Raw genomic sequence first — 18158 nt, forward strand, 5'->3', positions numbered from 1 at the left:
CCCTGATTGCCCAATCAAAAGAAGTCCAGATTCTGCCAAAATGTTCTGCCACTGGTTATATAAATATGTAAATATTTGACAGCTGTATTTGTGAGATTTGTCACGTTATGATAAATGATGTCAGTGTTACATCTAATTTTTGCAAATCTAAGCAGACTAGGCAGAGTTGGGAAAAAAGACCAGTTGTTTGAGATGTTCAGAAGGTGCAAATTGGAGAGCACTATCAGCAACATTTGAATATAGCTGGGTAGTGAGCGTAATGTAAAATCTATACTCCCTTGTACATAACCCTTCTGTACATGCTACAACATCTACCCCAGCTGTTGAGCTCAGCCTGCTTATCCGGGTCACGGCACCAATAAAATTACTCCTCCAATGCACACAAACTGGGCTGGAACAAATGGTCCTCTCCTTCACAACACACACCTCTCCTTGATTGATCTGTTGCCACTCAAACGGCAATATTTCAATCAAAATGCAATTAGCATAACGAAACCAGCGTTTTTTCTGAAACCGAACGTGACCTCACAGCAACAATGTTTTTTGTTTTGTAATGTGGCTACATGGATATATCAGGCTGATTTAGACATTTCATGTGTGTAGCCTCAAGTCTCTGCTCACAGATCACTGTCATTAATTCATGGTTTTCAGCAAGGTAATAGTTTCCATGGCAACATTTAAACCCACTCAATCATGTTTTTTCAGAATTATTAGTGTTATTCATTGCCACTTAACTACCACTCGATACCCCTAGAAAATAACTAGGGATCACGTTCACTGACATGCATTTTCAGTGCTTAAGGTTAAGAGGGTCTACAGATTCTTAGTGCATTGGGAAATCCAAAGGGTTGCTGGTTTGAATTCCAGAGCGTATAGGGTGACAGATATACTGTAATTCGACTTGTAAATAATTTTTCTTTTATTTCTTTAAAGTTTGCCTTGTTCATTATACTCATTATGCCTGCCCACCAGTTTTCTATACTTCCCAGTGCATGGTTACCAAGCAACGTTTGGTGTATCTCTGATGTTCGCAACATGACCTTAAGGTAACATAATTAACACAGAGTATGCAGAAGGAGGTTTAGCGGGGATGGGAGGCAGAAGGTGAAGGGTGATTGAAGTTCCTCGGGTTTCTCAGAGTCTGCTTTTGAGAGAAACAGCTCCAGTCCAAGATGGCTGCCATCTATTAATGGGTGTTATACAAGGGCAAGGCCACTGCTAGTTTAAAAGCCTTCTTCTTTTTCATTTCTTAACACAAAGAATATTTGCTTAGACTGGGCTGGTGGAAATTATTTTAAATGAACTTTGGTAATTGAAAGTGCTCTTTGGTTGTGTTCATGGGTTGTTTGTTTCATTTGAATTATTGTTTGGAATGTTCACTTTAGGCCAGAACTGCATTCTCAATGAGTACTGAAAGAGATTTTGTTTGAAGTGGAAATACCTTTCATGGGCAGGCAAATAATCAGTAGGAAATCCTTGTGTCATTGTTGTGTTGTTGCCAAATTGATTATGTATGCACAATGACTTTAGCTGGCATGGTAAGATTGAAGCGATAGCATTGAATGTTAGATAACTGATGTTAGAATTGCTAGCTATATGTTTTGCCATTACTCTAAAATTAATTAGAAGTTGTTTTCTGTTGATTTGCTATTTTAGCATTTCCACCACATTTCCAGCCCACTAAAGTGTAATTTTGAGGAAATAGAAATTGCCCCTGTGTTTTTCCAAACATTAATGTGGTAATTGTACATTTTATGGGACAGAAATAACGTACAGAGCCATCATCTGCTAATTGGCATTTCACTATGACATTAGCTGGATTTATTCTAGCTATGACCAGTTACTTCACCAACATTGTGTAGGCGTTTTAAGAACATTTACCACAATGGAATTATGTAATTGGTTACAACCCATGAATCGAGCATTGCAATGAAACTCACCAGAAACTCTTAAATAGGGAAGTTTTGGTATGGCTTCTTATGTAGAATTTTAAGAGATTTACGATATAATGAACCTATGTAAGTATATTAGGACAGTGACACTTTGTTTATTCAAAGATTAGAGGAATGATGAGGGAATGATGAGGGAAGCGTGCTGAAGAAAATCTTCTCAGCATAACACCTCATCTGTAAATTATGGCAAAAGGGATGTTATGGCATGTATTGCTGAAAGTGGCTCTCTTGTCTTCATCATTGATGTAACTACTGACAGTACCAGCAGAATGAACTCTGAAGTGTAGGGAAACATTTTGTCTGCAGAAGTACAACAAATGCCACCCAACTAATTGAACTGCACTTCATCGTCATACAACAACCTCAAACATAGCAAAAATGCAAAGCAAAATTCCCAGTTAAAGGCAAAATTGCCTAAAACAACAAAAGAACTGAAGATGACTCAAGTACAGGCCAGGTAGAGAATCACCAGGGAAGATTCCAAGCGTCTGTTGCATTCAAAGGTTTGCAGATTTCAGGCAATTGCGTGCCAAAAATAAGAATAAATTCTGAAAATGTGTGCTAAATTTTTATAATTTGTCCCAATACTGTTGCTGCCCTAAAATAACATGTATAAAAAGTGTTGTAATATCTAAATGGTTAAAACAATGTGTACACAAATACCTGAATATTCAGGTAAATGCAGAGTATCTGTTTATTTTACTTCAGTAATGTTTTTCCAAATCTAATCTTCTGCAGCATAGAGCCAAAAGAAGAAACAAGTCTTCACTGTCCAAAGACTTGCAGAGAGCACTATATTTGTAACAATGCAACATGTTGTCTTTAATGGGGTTACCAATGTGCTCTAATTGCCCCGTTTAAGAACATTTGACTTCCATATATACTTGTGCTGTTTGAGAAACCATTTTGCAGCCTGAAATTCAAGAGTAGATGATTTATTTGTTACATTTCCTCAATTTAAGGTAAAGAAGAAAAAAAACTTTCAAAAATTGTGAAAATCACGATGATAACGGGCGTTTGTGTAAATGCAGATTGTGTAGCCTCCCAGGTCATTTGACCACGCCATGTAACATGCCTTGTAAACCATTGAACCGGAACTGCATTTGTCAACAATTCACATGACAAGCTGTTCTTGAAAACCATACAGGAGGTCAGTTACTCAACAGGAGAACAGGCTAAGCAAGAAAAATACTAAGACGGAGAGAGAAACTAAGAGAGCAGGTGGGGCGGTGGGGGGGGTGGCGTGTGAGAGATGGAAACAAAGAGAAGAAGAAGCTAAGCCATGGAGATGAGGAGTGGGAGAGGATAAGAAAGTGACTTGCCATGGCTCGAAATGAAGAGCTGACTGCACATGTTGGGGGGGGTGGGGTTGCTGTGAGACATGGTCTATTTATAGCTCTCCCAAAAGCCCCGGAATAGAACACATGTTGTGAAAGAGAAAGAGATCAGTGTCGGCAGGTAGCTTAGAAGTCAGTGTGTCTGACCCAAGCAAGCGAGTTGCTGAAAAAAAATCTGCCGCTCTGTTAATGCTTAAGGCAATATATCCTATTTGCTCCCAGGTCGTTGCAGTAAATAAGAATGCTGTATCAGTAAACTTACCGTGTAAAATGGGGAGGTTGAAAATAAAAGATAACGTTGTAATGGACAGATCAGAGAGAGTGCAGAAACCAGCTGGATTGTCTCCACAAATGACTCCCAGGTTTTTGCCCAGGTCCCAGAGCTAATAGGAGTCCATTTTGAATGCCTGATTTGATGCCAGGACAAAGGGATCAGGGATGACAAGATGAGAGGTTGGTTATGTTATTCCTCGATGCTGGCCTTTCATGGCGACCACCTGGCGGCCTAAAAAACAGCTGGAGGAGAAAAGGCTACTGGTTTGAAAACTGCTGACACCCAGTGCACATAATTATTATTCAGCTTGAGCTGACACACACACACAAACTCAAAGACACATCCATTCACACATAAAAGCTACCATAGGCATTTAATGTAGCTAATGTAAAAAAGAAAAAAGAATGCAGTCACATGTTGGGAGATGACATCATTGGTTAGTTATGTGAGCTGTAATAGTACTATAAGTAGGGCTTCTGGAAAACCAAATCACTTTCTATCAGATCTAAAGTGAAAAAGCACTCTGCATATTTTGTTGATAAAAAGCACTTTAAAAAGCCACACACACACTACACACACTCTAAGGAAGCCAATTATGTTTAGTTCTGCCACCCACATTACCAGTTAACTCATTGCAAAGTAATCGTGATCTAAATCTTAATTTCCCACAATAAACCTCTTTACAAGGGCAATTCAGCCATTCTGTAAAGCCAAATTAATCATCTTCAACACTGACTGAACATAAAGATATCTGAAAAACATGTTTCCCCTAACACCGACACACACACACCGACAGACACACCGTCACACACACACACACACAGTAACAAGCAGAGACACGGTATATAACTGCTCCAGAATCCCAATGTAACGCTTCTGGAACGCAGCCATTACGTATGGCGATGAGATCCTGTCTTTGTTGACGACTGTTCAACTGTGTTGTCCGCCAGGCGAAGCCCTCCGTGGCCCCTCTCTATTCCGGGCAGGAATGCGAGGCATTTCGTCAGTGCACAGCTGAAGTGGGGCGGCGCGAACGGGTGAAGGGTGGTGAGACGCGTAGGCCCAGGCTGGCGGCCGTGAGATGGCAGCTGGCTCTCTTTGTCTGGGGGTCAACGGTGCTTCCTGTTCCTCTGGTGTTCGCGTGTGTGTGCATGTTTGTGTGTGTTTCTCACTATGTACGGTTTTTGCTTCAGAGAACAAAGAGGGATTTGGGGAGCTGGCAGTGTTACGCACCGAATGGCGGGGTGGGGTTGAGAAGTAATTGTTTGCCGCGGTCTGCTGTGCTGTGGTACACCTCGCGGTAGGCCGACAAAAGCCTGGAAAAATGCACCGCTCTCTGAGGGCAGCGGCTCTGTTATGGGTTTATAATGTTATGGGTTTATTTGAGCATTGTATAATCACACACACGCACGCACGCGCGTACACACTTTGCCCTGGTCATGTTTTTTTGTGCACCGGTGAACGTCTGTTGAGTCTGTAACGCGTGCGAGTGGTTGACCTCAATTCAGGGCATTCCCCCGCTAGGATCGTTTTCCCCCCATTAAGTGTGACGACATCACAATGTTACATGTACCTATAATATTGGCTTTCATTGAGCGTAGAACTTGGACAGACAAGATGGGCCTCATCGTGTGGACCGCGGATCCCTGTTAACATCTGTTGCCATATAAGTAGACATCATAGCACCAGGTTTGGTTACAGGTGGACAAAGAACTCTACAACTTGCTGAGTTTTTTTTTTTTAAGGCATACAAGTCATGCAATTCTAGAGGAGTGTGCTCCTGGCATATCAAAGTGATGTGTTGTTTTGGCCTTGGAACTTAAATGCCTGTTTCATCTAGTCAGTCCCAAATATATTTGGCACTTCGCTGTTACCACTCAGTACTTGGCCACAGAATAAATGACAGAAGATTATGGGGGAAACTCCACTGGCTTAATCTATCGATCACAACCAAACCTTCCCCCAGCAATACGTGTTTTGTGCTCTTCAGTTTTGCCTCGCAGCCATGAGATAGAACTGACTGCTGGTCAGTTCCATATACTATGGGCCTCATTAAACCATTCTTAAGACGAAATTCCTTCTTAAAACTTGCTTACACTGTTTCCATGAAGATTCTGACATTCACCAATGTTTTATTATTGAGATTTGTTCTTAGTTAAGAAGAGAACCTACACACACTCAAGAGCACACTTACACACATCTGAGTGCTGACATGTTTGTGCCAAATAATTCGTTATTGTGTTATCTTCAATTCTATTTTAATACTGCTTCTTTATAAAATTGTGTCTCAACATCAGATCGTATTTCTGCAAATTAACATCACGCCAAGTTTGAATATTTTGCTAGACACAAGTAAGCATTGTGTTAAACTGACTAACATTTCTTATGAAGTTCACTTCCACCACAAATTGCATCTATGAATTGTATAGCTTTTGCCATTGGCCGTTTTAATAGCTTTACAAGCCAGTAATACTTGTATGTTACTACTTGGAATTGTCTTAAGAATTGAGCCCATGCTACCATAGCAAGACTGAAGACGATCTTAACACTGCCAAAGCTATTTCACTTCATGGTGCAACAAAGTTCGGTTTTTTTCTATCATATGTGAATGAAATTGATGCAATAGCTATCAATATAGGTGACGATAACTATCAATACAGGGCTGAATCTCAAATCACTTACTTGGATACTATACAGTATGCCAGATTAATATGCAAGAAGATAAGTCTATCTCAAACCATAGTATGCTGAAAATAGTATGCCAAACGTTCCCGGATGGTCTGTTATTTCTTGCGGATTTCAAAAAGCTTTTTGGGGTAAAGTAGACCCCAGTCCCTTGCACAGTAAAGAGGGGTTTCCACAATTCTATGTTCACTAGACCAAAAAGAAATGGGGGCCTGAAAGGACAGCTTGCACCCCGGCCCGGTGTCACCAGACCTCACCAGGAACAGTTCTGCGGTTTAAGAACACATCATGAATCTGACCAAGACTTTTCTTTGGACCTTTCTTAAGATGAAAAAACAAAAAAAAAAAACGTAGGAAGTTACTGGTGAATGAGGCACTATGATCGCTCACTCTGCCAGTATAAGAGCTGTGCTCCATAACATAATGTTGCCAGATTGTACTGACAGTATACAGTACAATCACCCGCGGACTCCACAAAAAACCCGCACAAATGCTGTTTTCACTATACATCCCTATCTGTAAATCGACCCGCCCCAGTCTATTTTTGCCTGCATGCTGTCAGTAGAGAGAGCCCAATTGCATGATGTGCAATGACAATCTATATTTAGTCACATTCATATTATAATTTCTATTTCTTTGTCCCCTGAGGATTCCTGTTATTTATTTCCAATCTGTTAGTCTAATAAAAGGATACATAACGTGTGGCAACATGACTTAACCCACTCTGCAATGGTATTCCAAAGGTGTGGGGATTAGGAAATGCATGGTTGGATAAAAGGCATGCAAATAGTTGTTTGAATACATCTTATTGTTTCATGTCAGGTAATCATGCTTTAACCTGTTTCATGTACAGACACCTACACAGTTCTGCCTTGGGTGCAATCGCATTGAGATTTGATTTTGCAACGGGCCAATCATAAAGTTATCACTTCAGATCGTTAAGTCCAGCCTGGCTGGTCCTCTGTGTATGCACACAAAATATAGGGACAAGGTGTAACAAAATCATAGACCACGTACAATTCCACTCAAAATGCCTTTGTTTCTCCTTCCAATTTCCTTGATAAGCAGTTTGTTTTACAGCCAGGATAAAGGTTTTAGGCGCTGAATGTGGATTGTGGGAAAAACAATGCAGTTCCTTCCTGTTCTCTCTCTGTGTTTATGAGGCATTACATCATGTTGGATAATCATTCCCAGAATGCTGCATTAAAGGTGACCATCCCCCATGACCCTTTTGGGCAGAGTTGCAACATAGGTAAATTGCAACTACTTAAGTAATACATCTTTCAGCCGTGAGAAAAACTGGCTGTCCTCAAGCAAACAAGTGGCTAAACTTTTGCCTGAATGCAAATAGATAGCAAAGATTTTCATGCTTGACTGGTTGAAGAGCTTAACAAGTGTTTAATAACCACTTAGCCACTTCCTTCGAAATGTGTTCAGTGTAGTGGCCAGGGCTTTGTTGACATACGTGCATAGTTCTGTATGAAGCAAAGCATTTGAACATTCACAATCACATTAAGCAATGAAAATCAAGCTTGACGCCGTGCACGCACACAATTGACCTGTTGTTAAACTGTCACGCACAGCTCATGACTAACGAGAAAAGAAACCTCTACCTTAATACACCAAATTGGCATTAAGACAGACTTTCACACATAAACTACTCCTTTGAATTCCAGTGCCCACAGGGCTTCCAAGCAGCAGCCTTGTACGATTTCCAATTGTCCATATCCTACTCATAACACTGACAGAACAGTAGATTCAGAGATTCTCGTTTAATCCACCTAATGCCATTTGCTTTAGCTATGTACCATGTGGGGGTGGGGGAGTCAGTCATGACTCACAATGAGTAGGCAGTGAGGTAATAACACCGCTATCTAAAGGAGGTTTGGTTTAGGACAGAACTTTATTGTGATGGCTCTACAAAGACTCCTTCTGTGACCAGAACAGACCGTTCCTCTAATATTAAACCATTAGAAAACACCAGTGAACTTGCAAAGTGCGTGGCTTTCATCATGTGACTTGCTGCTGGGTGCCCAGGCCGCCTGATAATGTCATTCTGAAATGGATCGGATTCGCCGACGGCTGTCAGGCTAATTTCAGGGACAACCTTTTGTGTGAGTGTGTGTGTGTGTGTGTGTGGCTACAGTTAATACAGTTAATATACTAATCTTATCATAGTAACAAAATCTCCATTATTCCGATGTTATACATGGGATTCTGAATATCTCAGGAATTAACACTTGGCAAAGTAACATACAGCAGTTGGACGCAACAACAAGGAACAGCCAAAAATAATAAAAATAATCAAGTCATCATGCAGATTAGCTGTTCTGGTTTAAAAATCTGTTGAAAAGGTGTTCTCTCCCTTATCGTTGTCAAGTTACAGTACTTTCACGTGACCTTTCAGCTCTTATTTAGGAAACGCCCCTCCAAGTTGTAGCATGGCGGGCGCTGGCTATATTGTCATCTTATGAGGGTCTGACAGAAACAGTGACAGGAGGAGAACTGAAGGCAGACGTTTGTGATTGCTCTTGATTTTGGATGACGTTCATTCCCCCTTGAAGCGAGGGGGCCTCTTCTCCTTGAACGCAGCCAGTCCCTCTAGTCTGTCTTTTGTCGGAATCACCTTGGAAACCAAAAAAAAAAAAAGTGTCAATGAGTAATGATGATGTTCTATTTTTAGTGCAGCTGATAGTTAGATGTGTTGGTTGTTTGGGATGTATAATAACTATAAGTTGCTTTGCAAAAATGTTCAAGATGCTAACTAGCCTTGAACAATCTTGGCTTCATTCTATCCGAATTGACATTTTTATTGGATCTAGTAAGAAACACATTTTGTATTATAGGCTAGTTAACAGAAAGTGTAGAATTGAATGTTGTACATGTCTACACCTACCTGGGCATAGCAGGCTTCTTCAATGGCTAATCCCGTATTTAAATCCACCTAGAAAATAACAATGTATTACAGAAACTACAATTTCTAGCATTTTAATTATTTACCAGCTGTGTGGTTTCCTGTCAGGCTTACAGGATTGAAACCACAGAGAATGTCTGTTCATATATATTTGTTTAATTACCTAGATACCAAATTCACACTTTAAAGGTTACATTTATTCAGAATTAGAGGCAACATTTCTCCCCTTGACAGCTCAGATGGGACCTAGTTTTGTAAGTTACCTTGGCATTTATCTGAACCAGAAATATCTCCTGTGCTGTACTCTCATTGAAAAAATAACCTTAATTTGAAGCGTCCTTGAGCATTCTCAGATAATAATGCACATCCTTTTTTGTGGTGCGGAATAGCATTCTTTCCATATTTTGTTGAATGTTAGTAGGTACGCTACTGTTCGTTAACCTTTAATTACCAGTGTTAATCTTGCCTAAGAGAATGACAGCAAAAATGAACTTTATTTTGCTTATTGGCCTCGATTTGACCACTGATATTTAGCCACACAATTAACATTACCAATTGGTGTATCCAGGGCCGGTCCTCGCCTTTTTGGGGCCCTAAGCAAAATTTGATTTTGGGAGTGCAAGGCTGGTATGATAATTAAGGGCGTTCACTTTTGGGGGGGATTGTGACCTTGCTATACTTACAATATTGGGAAATGTATGGGCAATTTCTGGCCAAGTTACACAAGGAATCAGCTTGTTGTGTATGAGTCTTACCTCTATGCCCTGGCTTATAGCCAACTTTGCCATCCTTATTGCAATGGGACCCTGCAGAGAGCAAAGCAGACAGACCGGTTTGTTGAGGGTGAAAGGTGAACATCAACATTATACAACAGACGGTTCTGTTGTATAATGTTGAAGATCACTGGAAATGAAATCTGTTTGTGACAGCTGCAAGACTTGTACTTGCAGCGGTGTAATCTGTAAGGATTTGACAGGAATATTTATTGCTTTATGTGGCAAAATTATTACCAGGGTTTCGTTTCAGCTTCTGTGCACCTGTGATCTACGTACGTTTGGGTTGAACTCGCGGGCCAGCTCCAGCGCTCTGAGGTAGGCAGCGTCTCCACTCTTGTTCTGTTCCACGGCATGACTGACCAGGCCCAGTCTCTTTGCTTCTGTTCCGTCGATCGCCCGGGCTGAAAATATCAGCTCCTTAGCCAGGGCTACCCCGATGGCCCGGGGCAGACGTTGGGTACCACCTGAAGGACGGAGAGAGGAGATTATTTGTGAATGAAGATGACTAGCTTGTGGACATGGAACAAAATGCAACCTGTAATTGTTTCTGTGCAAGTTAGCAGGTAAAATCCCCAGAGACCAGCACTCCTGATGTAAAACATCAACCAATCAGGGTGTAAATGACTGATGAACAGCTTCTCTTCTGTAAATTCCTCCATGGGAATATTTTGTGACAAACTGACAAAGACCTGAAAATGAAGTAGTGTTACATAGGATGAAGGGGCAGCAGAGAGCCTAGCAGTTATCGTTGAGCCAATAAGGTCACTGGTTTGAATCTGGTTTGAGGAAATGTAGACGAATTTGCCGGGGTCATGTCCTGGGAACAGCTCTAGCTGGGGTCATGTAATGGGAACAGCTCAAGCCGGGGTCATGTCCTGGGAACAGCTCTAGCTGGGGACATGTCCTGGGAACAGCTCTAGCTGGGGACATGTCCTGGGAACAGCTCTAGCTGGGGACATGTCCTGGGAACAGCTCAAGCCGGGGTCATGTCCTGGGAACAGCTCAAGCCGGGGTCATGTCCTGGGAACAGCTCTAGCCGGGGACATGTCCTGGGAACAGCTCTAGCCGGGGACATGTCCTGGGAACAGCTCAAGCCGGGGACATGTCCTGGGAACAGCTCTAGCCGGGGACATGTCCTGGGAACAGCTCTAGCCGGGGACATGTCCTGGGAACAGCTCTAGCCGGGGACATGTCCTGGGAACAGCTCTAGCCGGGGACATGTCCTGGGAACAGCTCTAGCCGGGGACATGTCCTGGGAACAGCTCTAGCCGGGGACATGTCCTGGGAACAGCTCTAGCCGGGGACATGTCCTGGGAACAGCTCAAGCCGGGGTCATGTCCTGGGAACAGCTCAAGCCGGGGTCATGTCCTGGGAACAGCTCTAGCTGGGGACATGTCCTGGGAACAGCTCAAGCCGGGGTCATGTCCTGGGAACAGCTCTAGCTGGGGAGAGGCCTCCAACAACAGCGTCTGTCCCTGGACAACAAGGATGCCCAGTCAATGTCAATGTCTGGTGGTGATAGTGATGTTGGTTAGGTGTTTTCATTTTGGCGGCTGCTATTAACTGTGTCTAAGCCATTTAGAAAAGTAAATGATAGCACACTAGTGTGTGTTACTGATATCCCATTGTGTGCCATACATATCATGAAGTTGTTATGGTTCCGTGTGGCTGCCAGACTCTGGATGAGACTCTCTGGTGAATTATGTGAAAATGTATATAATGTTTGTTTGAATGACTTGAAAAACTATGCACGAGCTCCGGGAGAATGTGAAAAAACCTTGGTTTATCATGAAAGCAGTGAGTTTGAAGCATATGGCCTTGTTGCTTAACTCTTACACAAGCACTTGGATTGAAAACTGTTTACCCATGAAGGGACATGCATGTGTTTCATCACAGCCCTCTGATGGAGCAATGCCCAACAGTAATCTGTTGCTGCTTTTTTGTGTGCGGCTCCTTCTCTTTCCAACCGATGGCCCCATGCCCGACTGGCTTGCTTCATCAACTTGTTATAACACACTGTGCTGCAGCTTAAAATAACATAACATACTGCAACATAATGTAATGACAGGACTTAAAAAAGTCGTTAAAAGGAAATAATTTTGGTTGTGCTAAGCACATTTTTTTTCCCGGTTCTACAAAAGTAGCATTGTTCACTGAAACGTCTTGGACAACAATAGCAGTTTTTCTTTTGCTCTCTGGTCCAGGATGTAAATTGACAAAATGACTACAGTGTTAAAATGCAGAATGTCCTTAACCCCATAAGAATGTCCAATGATTTTAGAGGAAAGTAGTCTGTTATATCTGTCCACTGTTACATCGATAAAGAAAAGTGAAGCCACCCCGACACATTTAATATATGAGGTGAAATGTCTTACTTTGTCATGGTCTCATCGTTCCGCAATGTCTTTTTTTTGTGTTCTGATAACTCAACTCTGCAGGGTCTTTGGGGAGTTTTTATTTATGCAACCCTGTTTTTGAGGCTAATCTGTGTCCTTGAAGTGTCACCTACAAGTTGTTTGAAGTCCCAGGAAGCGTTGCCGTCCCAATACTTTTAAAATTCACTGAGTGAACCAAAGGGCAGATCTGAGGTGAGATATTATATGGTATAATTGCATCATGTATCACATTCTGGTAAAATGTTGTGTAACCTTGATTTAATAACCCAGAAACCTTTTGCAACAACTTCTAAGAAGTCATTCTGTCACAATGTCACTTTCCTAATGGTTGTTGATTGACATGTGTTTTTGGTCATTACTTGAACAGTAGCATGTTAACTTGCAGTGTAACATGTTGTGTCTCTGTTCCTGTGAGTATTGTTACTCCTGGTGATAGCAGTATTAATTAGTTACATTTTACAAGACCACTAGGGGCAGTGTTGTGCACTGCTCGTTATAAGTAGCCTGCCGGTTTGTAAGGGCGTCGTGGTCGGGGATGGTGGATGGGCGACAACCATGACTTTGGAGACAAAGGTTGCAAGTTCAGTTCCACCAAGCGACAGAAGTACTTTCCAAGTATTTCTGCTTTATTATTTCAAAAACGTAAGCATCTTCAAAACACACGCCACAAGCAGGAATTGAACTCCAAACCAGTAGCAACAGAGACTGCAGCTTTACCCCCACAGCTATAGGGGATTGCTTGCTGAAGCTTAGAAACATTGCGACATAAGTACTCTCCAAGTATCTCTGCTTTATTATTTGAAACACTTAAGCGTCTTCAAAACACACACCACAGGCAGGAATCAAACTCAGAACAAGTGGCAACAGAGAGGGCAGCTTTACCCCAACATCGCTGACTTTGGAGACAAAGGTTGCAAGTTCAGTTCCACCGAGCGACCAAAGTACTTTCCAAGTATTTCTGCTTTATTATTTCAAAAACGTGTCTTCAAAACACACGCCACAGGCAGGAATTGAACTCCAAACCAGTGGCAACAGAGACTGCAGCTTTACCCCCACAGCTACAAAGGATTACTTACCAAAGCCTCAGAAACATTGCAATGATATGGCGTCATACGTTCTATAAAACCACTAGGGGCAATGCTGCGCACTGCTCATTATAAGTAACCTGCCGCTTTGTAAAGTTGTCGTGGTCAGGTATGGGATTTGGTTTGCTACTAGCCCAATTTCAGAAACGCAACAAGCCTCAAACTCAAACAAGGACATACAACTCCTTTGACAGTACGTATTCTCACTTTCACTAAAGAACAAGACTAAATAGAGTTCTGTATGAAAAGGTCATACGAATACTCATAGCCTACATGAACTACATTCACAACCTTTAACCCAGAGTATACAACGTGGTTGGAGCTCAAATAAACACACTACCCCAAAAGAAACAACATTTAAACTTTATTTCATACACGACACCACCGGAGCAAAGCATCGACTGTACTTCAGCGTGTAAGAAATGGCGCTATCCCAGCACAGGCTCGTGGTAGGTGTGGGAACTCGGACACTTTCTGGAACAAGGCTCCTCCACGAAGTGTAATTCTAGTCCTTTACTTACCCACGGCTAACACTATACAACTTCGCCACACAGTCTGACACACACAATCACAACAACAAAAACATGAGGGACTTCAGATGTTAACAATACATTATTCAAAACGATCTGGGAAAGAGTGTACAAAACACACATACGTACTCTAAACTCACTTGGTAATTTATGTCTAAAAAAGAGACTACGTACAAACTGAAAATATTCTGTTTCAGTATGGGATCAGGAGAAGTTTGCTTCACAATCAGGATAAGAGTATTTCTATTGACTTTTCTATACGAAGTCCTCAAAGGACAACTAGACCCTGTTAGACAGTCCCAACTTTTTTTTTAAGCAAGCAGGCATTGTTTGCTCACACTCACCCTATACCCAATAAGTTATGTACCTGTGCACACCCCCCACATCCCTCCCCCTCCCCAGTCATTTGGTGTGTGTCTCTATTACCATCATTTCAGATTTAGATCCATAAAGTGTATAGGCACTACAGCTCTTCAGATGTTTCAGTGCCAGCTGTCTCATTGCGATGTTAGTTCATGCACCAAAACTTTCTAAATAGGTCTGCAGGTGATTACAGATGTAGTATCTTCAATGTCCAAAATTACATAAAAAAACTGGAGAGTTCCTGTAAGTTAAACTGCGCCTGGATAGAGAATCATGAGACAAAAGACAAACATATGGGAGAAAAAAAAAAACATTCAGAACCTACAACATAACATCTGTGAAACAAGTAAGAGGGAGGTACAGTAGTATTATAACTTTGCACGCATGGCTGCCACTGGAATGGCTCTCCCCTGCCCTCATTCATGAACGTCTAACCTTTGCAGCAGGATACAACCACCAAAGCAGCTTTTCAGGTCCAAAAAGTGAATAGCAAAGTATTTCCCAACTTCTACTATGACAACATTATGCACATGTCATTTGTAATGCCCTTAATTTAATACCGGTTTCTGTAAATGGCAGTGTGTTGCTTTTCATTCTTTTTCTATATAGTTTGCTTTTGGTTTTTAAGTTTCATCTGTATGTATTTTGTTTCACTGTTTTAGAAGCTGAGACTTTGAGGACCTTAGTTCCCCTAAAATGGAGAACTGTGTAAAAAAGCTGGAATTTCTAGATGATTCATGGATAGAAACACCAACTGCTCATAAGGCATTCATATAGTCAACTTAAAGTAGTTGACCACAGGAATGTAATGTACAATGTAACCTCTCCATCACAGAACAACAGTTACCTTGGAGAACACACTAAATCTATCAATATACAACTTTCTAGTATCTCCTTTGGTTAATGACATGACCTGCTTCCTTCCATTGATATAGCAATTAAACTTATTAACTGAAATGTTTAAATAAACTCAATGACCAATAAATTTGATCACTAAATTGCTCTTTTGTTGCCTACACGGGCCATGTTGAGTTCAACAAAGTTTTTAAGAACACTTAAAAAGTTACACAGTAAAAAAACAACATTTTAACTGAAAACAGTGGAAGCACTAACATGTACGTTGTCACTTTTTGAACGTGTCTAGTGAAATGTAGTGATGTGTAGCCACTGGCAAATATCTACTTGTTTAAGCTGTAAGTTCTGCACAAGTTTAACCCAGTTTCAAAAGGTTGTGCCTGAAGCTTGAATTACCACTGCTCATCACTAGGCAACAGAGCTCCACTGTGCTAGTCTATTTCCAGGCACTCTATTCAACCTAGGTTTGTTTACATTTTGACCTCTTTCCACTTGGCCCAGTTCTGCTCATATTGCTGTAGAGAACATTTTGTCATGATCCAATTTATCAATGTAGGTTTTTATTCTCAATTTGCCCGATAGTAAAGTCAGACCGTGGCAAATGGGTAACTATGCTTCCGAGCGGTGCTCACATCAGAGGGAAACCGGTATTTTCTTTTATGTTTACTCATCTGCACCAAAACAAAGCTTCTCTATGACATTTCTCTACATACTGCTAGCCAGCAGCATAACACGCTGCATCCTGTCAGCTTGCCTCTAAAGACAAGCAGGGTCGGTCCTGGTCAGTCCCCAGACAGGAGACCAGATGCTGCTGGAAGTGGTGTTGGGGGGTAAGAAAGGGACACTAATATCTGACCTTACGATCAAATCCCAATGGCCCAAGGCAGTGACACGGACACCTTCCAGCCTCTCTCCTCCAACTCCAAAGGGTGCACAGGCAATGCTAGAGCTGTAAATCAAAGCTCATGAAAATTGAAACATAAATGGTGCTTTACCAAGTCAGAAGTACCTAGAAAAACCTGGAAAAGACCTTACAAGGAAATATGGACGTTTTCACCCTACTCAATCAACATAGTTTTCTAATGGATAACCAAGACAATACTTTTTTTTTTTTTTTGCAAAGGTAACGGAAAAAGCAGCATTCCATAAAGTTGCCCTTCACTTCAGCAATGATGAATTCCTAAACTCCTTTGATGAAAGGATTAGGAACATTTGAAAACAAATAACAGACCCCTCCCAAAATAAGCATTGTTTTCTAAAAACCCAGATTGCATTTAACTGCCAGGAACTCAGATCATTGGGGACACTGGAGCATGTTAAAAAAGCCACATTCACCAAATACTATTCAGCCCTAAACCCACCGGTACCCACTTCCAACTACTCTTTTACTTGCTGTACTTGGTCCACCTATAAAATCCACAGGCTGCCTGATAAGGGTATGGCAGATTTAAAGATTTACTGTTAATCCACAATCTATTACATGGACTTGCACCTAAACTCCCAGGGTGGTTTTCGGTTGGTTGGTGTCCCTTTGGTCTGGTGCTTGGCGAAGTGGACAGAGTTATTTCCTGCCTGACTGGCCTGGTCCAGGGTTACCTTCGGATGGGGCACACAGTCTCCAATTGTTTGTCCATCTGCATTTACTGAGCCGCTGCTCATCTGTATGTGGCCCAAAAACAAATGTACTCTCAGAATCTTCAGCTAGCACAGCCAGAAGACTGGCCACCCTTCAAGAGTGTGGTTCCTCTGTAGGTTTCTTCCTAGGTTCCCCAACCTTCTAGGGAGTTTTTCCTGGCCAATCTGCATCTTCTCTTTTTGTTGTCCCTTGATCTTTGGGGTTTCAGGCTGTGTATCTGTATAAGCACTTTGTGACAACCACTGATGTCAACAGGCTTTATATAGTAAAACTGACTGATTGTGTGGTCACCAAGGAACCAATGGTAGTCATCATAAGAGTAGAGATGTTCATCTTGGCTTCATGGCTTGATTCCCAACCTGAAGTGCAAACCAGAAAAGGCCTAACCCACAACACAATGTCAGAGTTACCGGATACAGCAGGTGATATCAAAGCTCATCTGCAAATCCCCAGCAGGTGTGTAGCTTGCCAGACGAGGAGGGCTCATGACTTAAGATTTGGGCCAGATCACTGATTGTTATGAAAAGACCCGGAACTGGGTCTTCTGGTAGTGTCACGTAGTGTCACGCAGATAAGCGATTTCTCACTAAACGCAAACATTATTTGTTGGATTTTCACACACTTCAGTCCTTAGAATAGTCCTTTCGGGGGAGTGATTGTTGAACAAATGCAGTTTTTGAACTTAGGATCTTAAGGAATAATTACTGAAAATATTTATCAGAGTCTACATATTGATGAAAATACAGCTTATGCCAGCTGCTCATAATTAGCTTAAGTAACTTTGAAGAAAGTTAGCATGTGCTTCCATTTTCTCAGTTACTACAAGTCTTCTGTTGCTACTAGCCAGCTCCTTTTCAACCAAGGAAAGCATTGGACTAGTGTTGGTGGACGATTGATGTTTCAGCATACTTACCTGGGATAGCTAACAAGCTACTTGCTAATGTAAGATAGCTAATATCTTTAATTCCTGCTGGTTCCTCAGAACGAGAGCATAAGAACCTAACCAAATGCCAGCGATAACTTACTTCAAACTGCAACAAATAAAACAACAAATAGTATTCATCTATTTAAGTAGGAAATTATAGCATGCCCCATCGATGGATGCTAAAAAGCTAAAACAATTGCAGTAGGAATGATATGACAACTTATTTCTCAATTATGGTTTCAGATCCCTATTTCTAATATAAGTCAAACATTCTAATGTGGATTAGATCTTCAAAATCATAATTTGTTTTTTGTTCAATTGTCATTATGAATCACTCATACAGTATACAACTTCAAAGCCCGTGTAGGCACAAAGATTAACACTACTTGTTAAAACAGAGTGTTGCTGTATAGTACTTACAAATGGATTG

The 18158-nt window shown here is 41.4% G+C and overlaps 1 protein-coding gene across 2 annotated transcripts in view; it reads right to left on the reverse strand.

The window, feature by feature from the left end:
• Nucleotides 1-8132: 8132 nt before the first annotated feature.
• auh (AU RNA binding protein/enoyl-CoA hydratase) overlaps nt 8133-18158 on the reverse strand; it is a 30951-nt gene continuing 20925 nt past the window's right edge. For both annotated transcript variants that reach the window (XM_010887497.5, XM_010887496.4), the window contains 4 exons: nt 10215-10402; nt 9918-9968; nt 9145-9192; nt 8133-8874 (listed from right to left, as the gene is read on the reverse strand). In XM_010887497.5, coding sequence (XP_010885799.2) covers nt 8797-8874; nt 9145-9192; nt 9918-9968; nt 10215-10402 — 365 coding nt within the window. In that variant the 3' untranslated portion in view covers nt 8133-8796. The remainder of the gene's footprint in view (nt 8875-9144; nt 9193-9917; nt 9969-10214; nt 10403-18158) is intronic.

Source organism: Esox lucius, chromosome 23 (genome assembly GCF_011004845.1).
Source record: "Esox lucius isolate fEsoLuc1 chromosome 23, fEsoLuc1.pri, whole genome shotgun sequence".
In the NCBI taxonomy this organism is placed as follows: domain Eukaryota; kingdom Metazoa; phylum Chordata; class Actinopteri; order Esociformes; family Esocidae; genus Esox; species Esox lucius.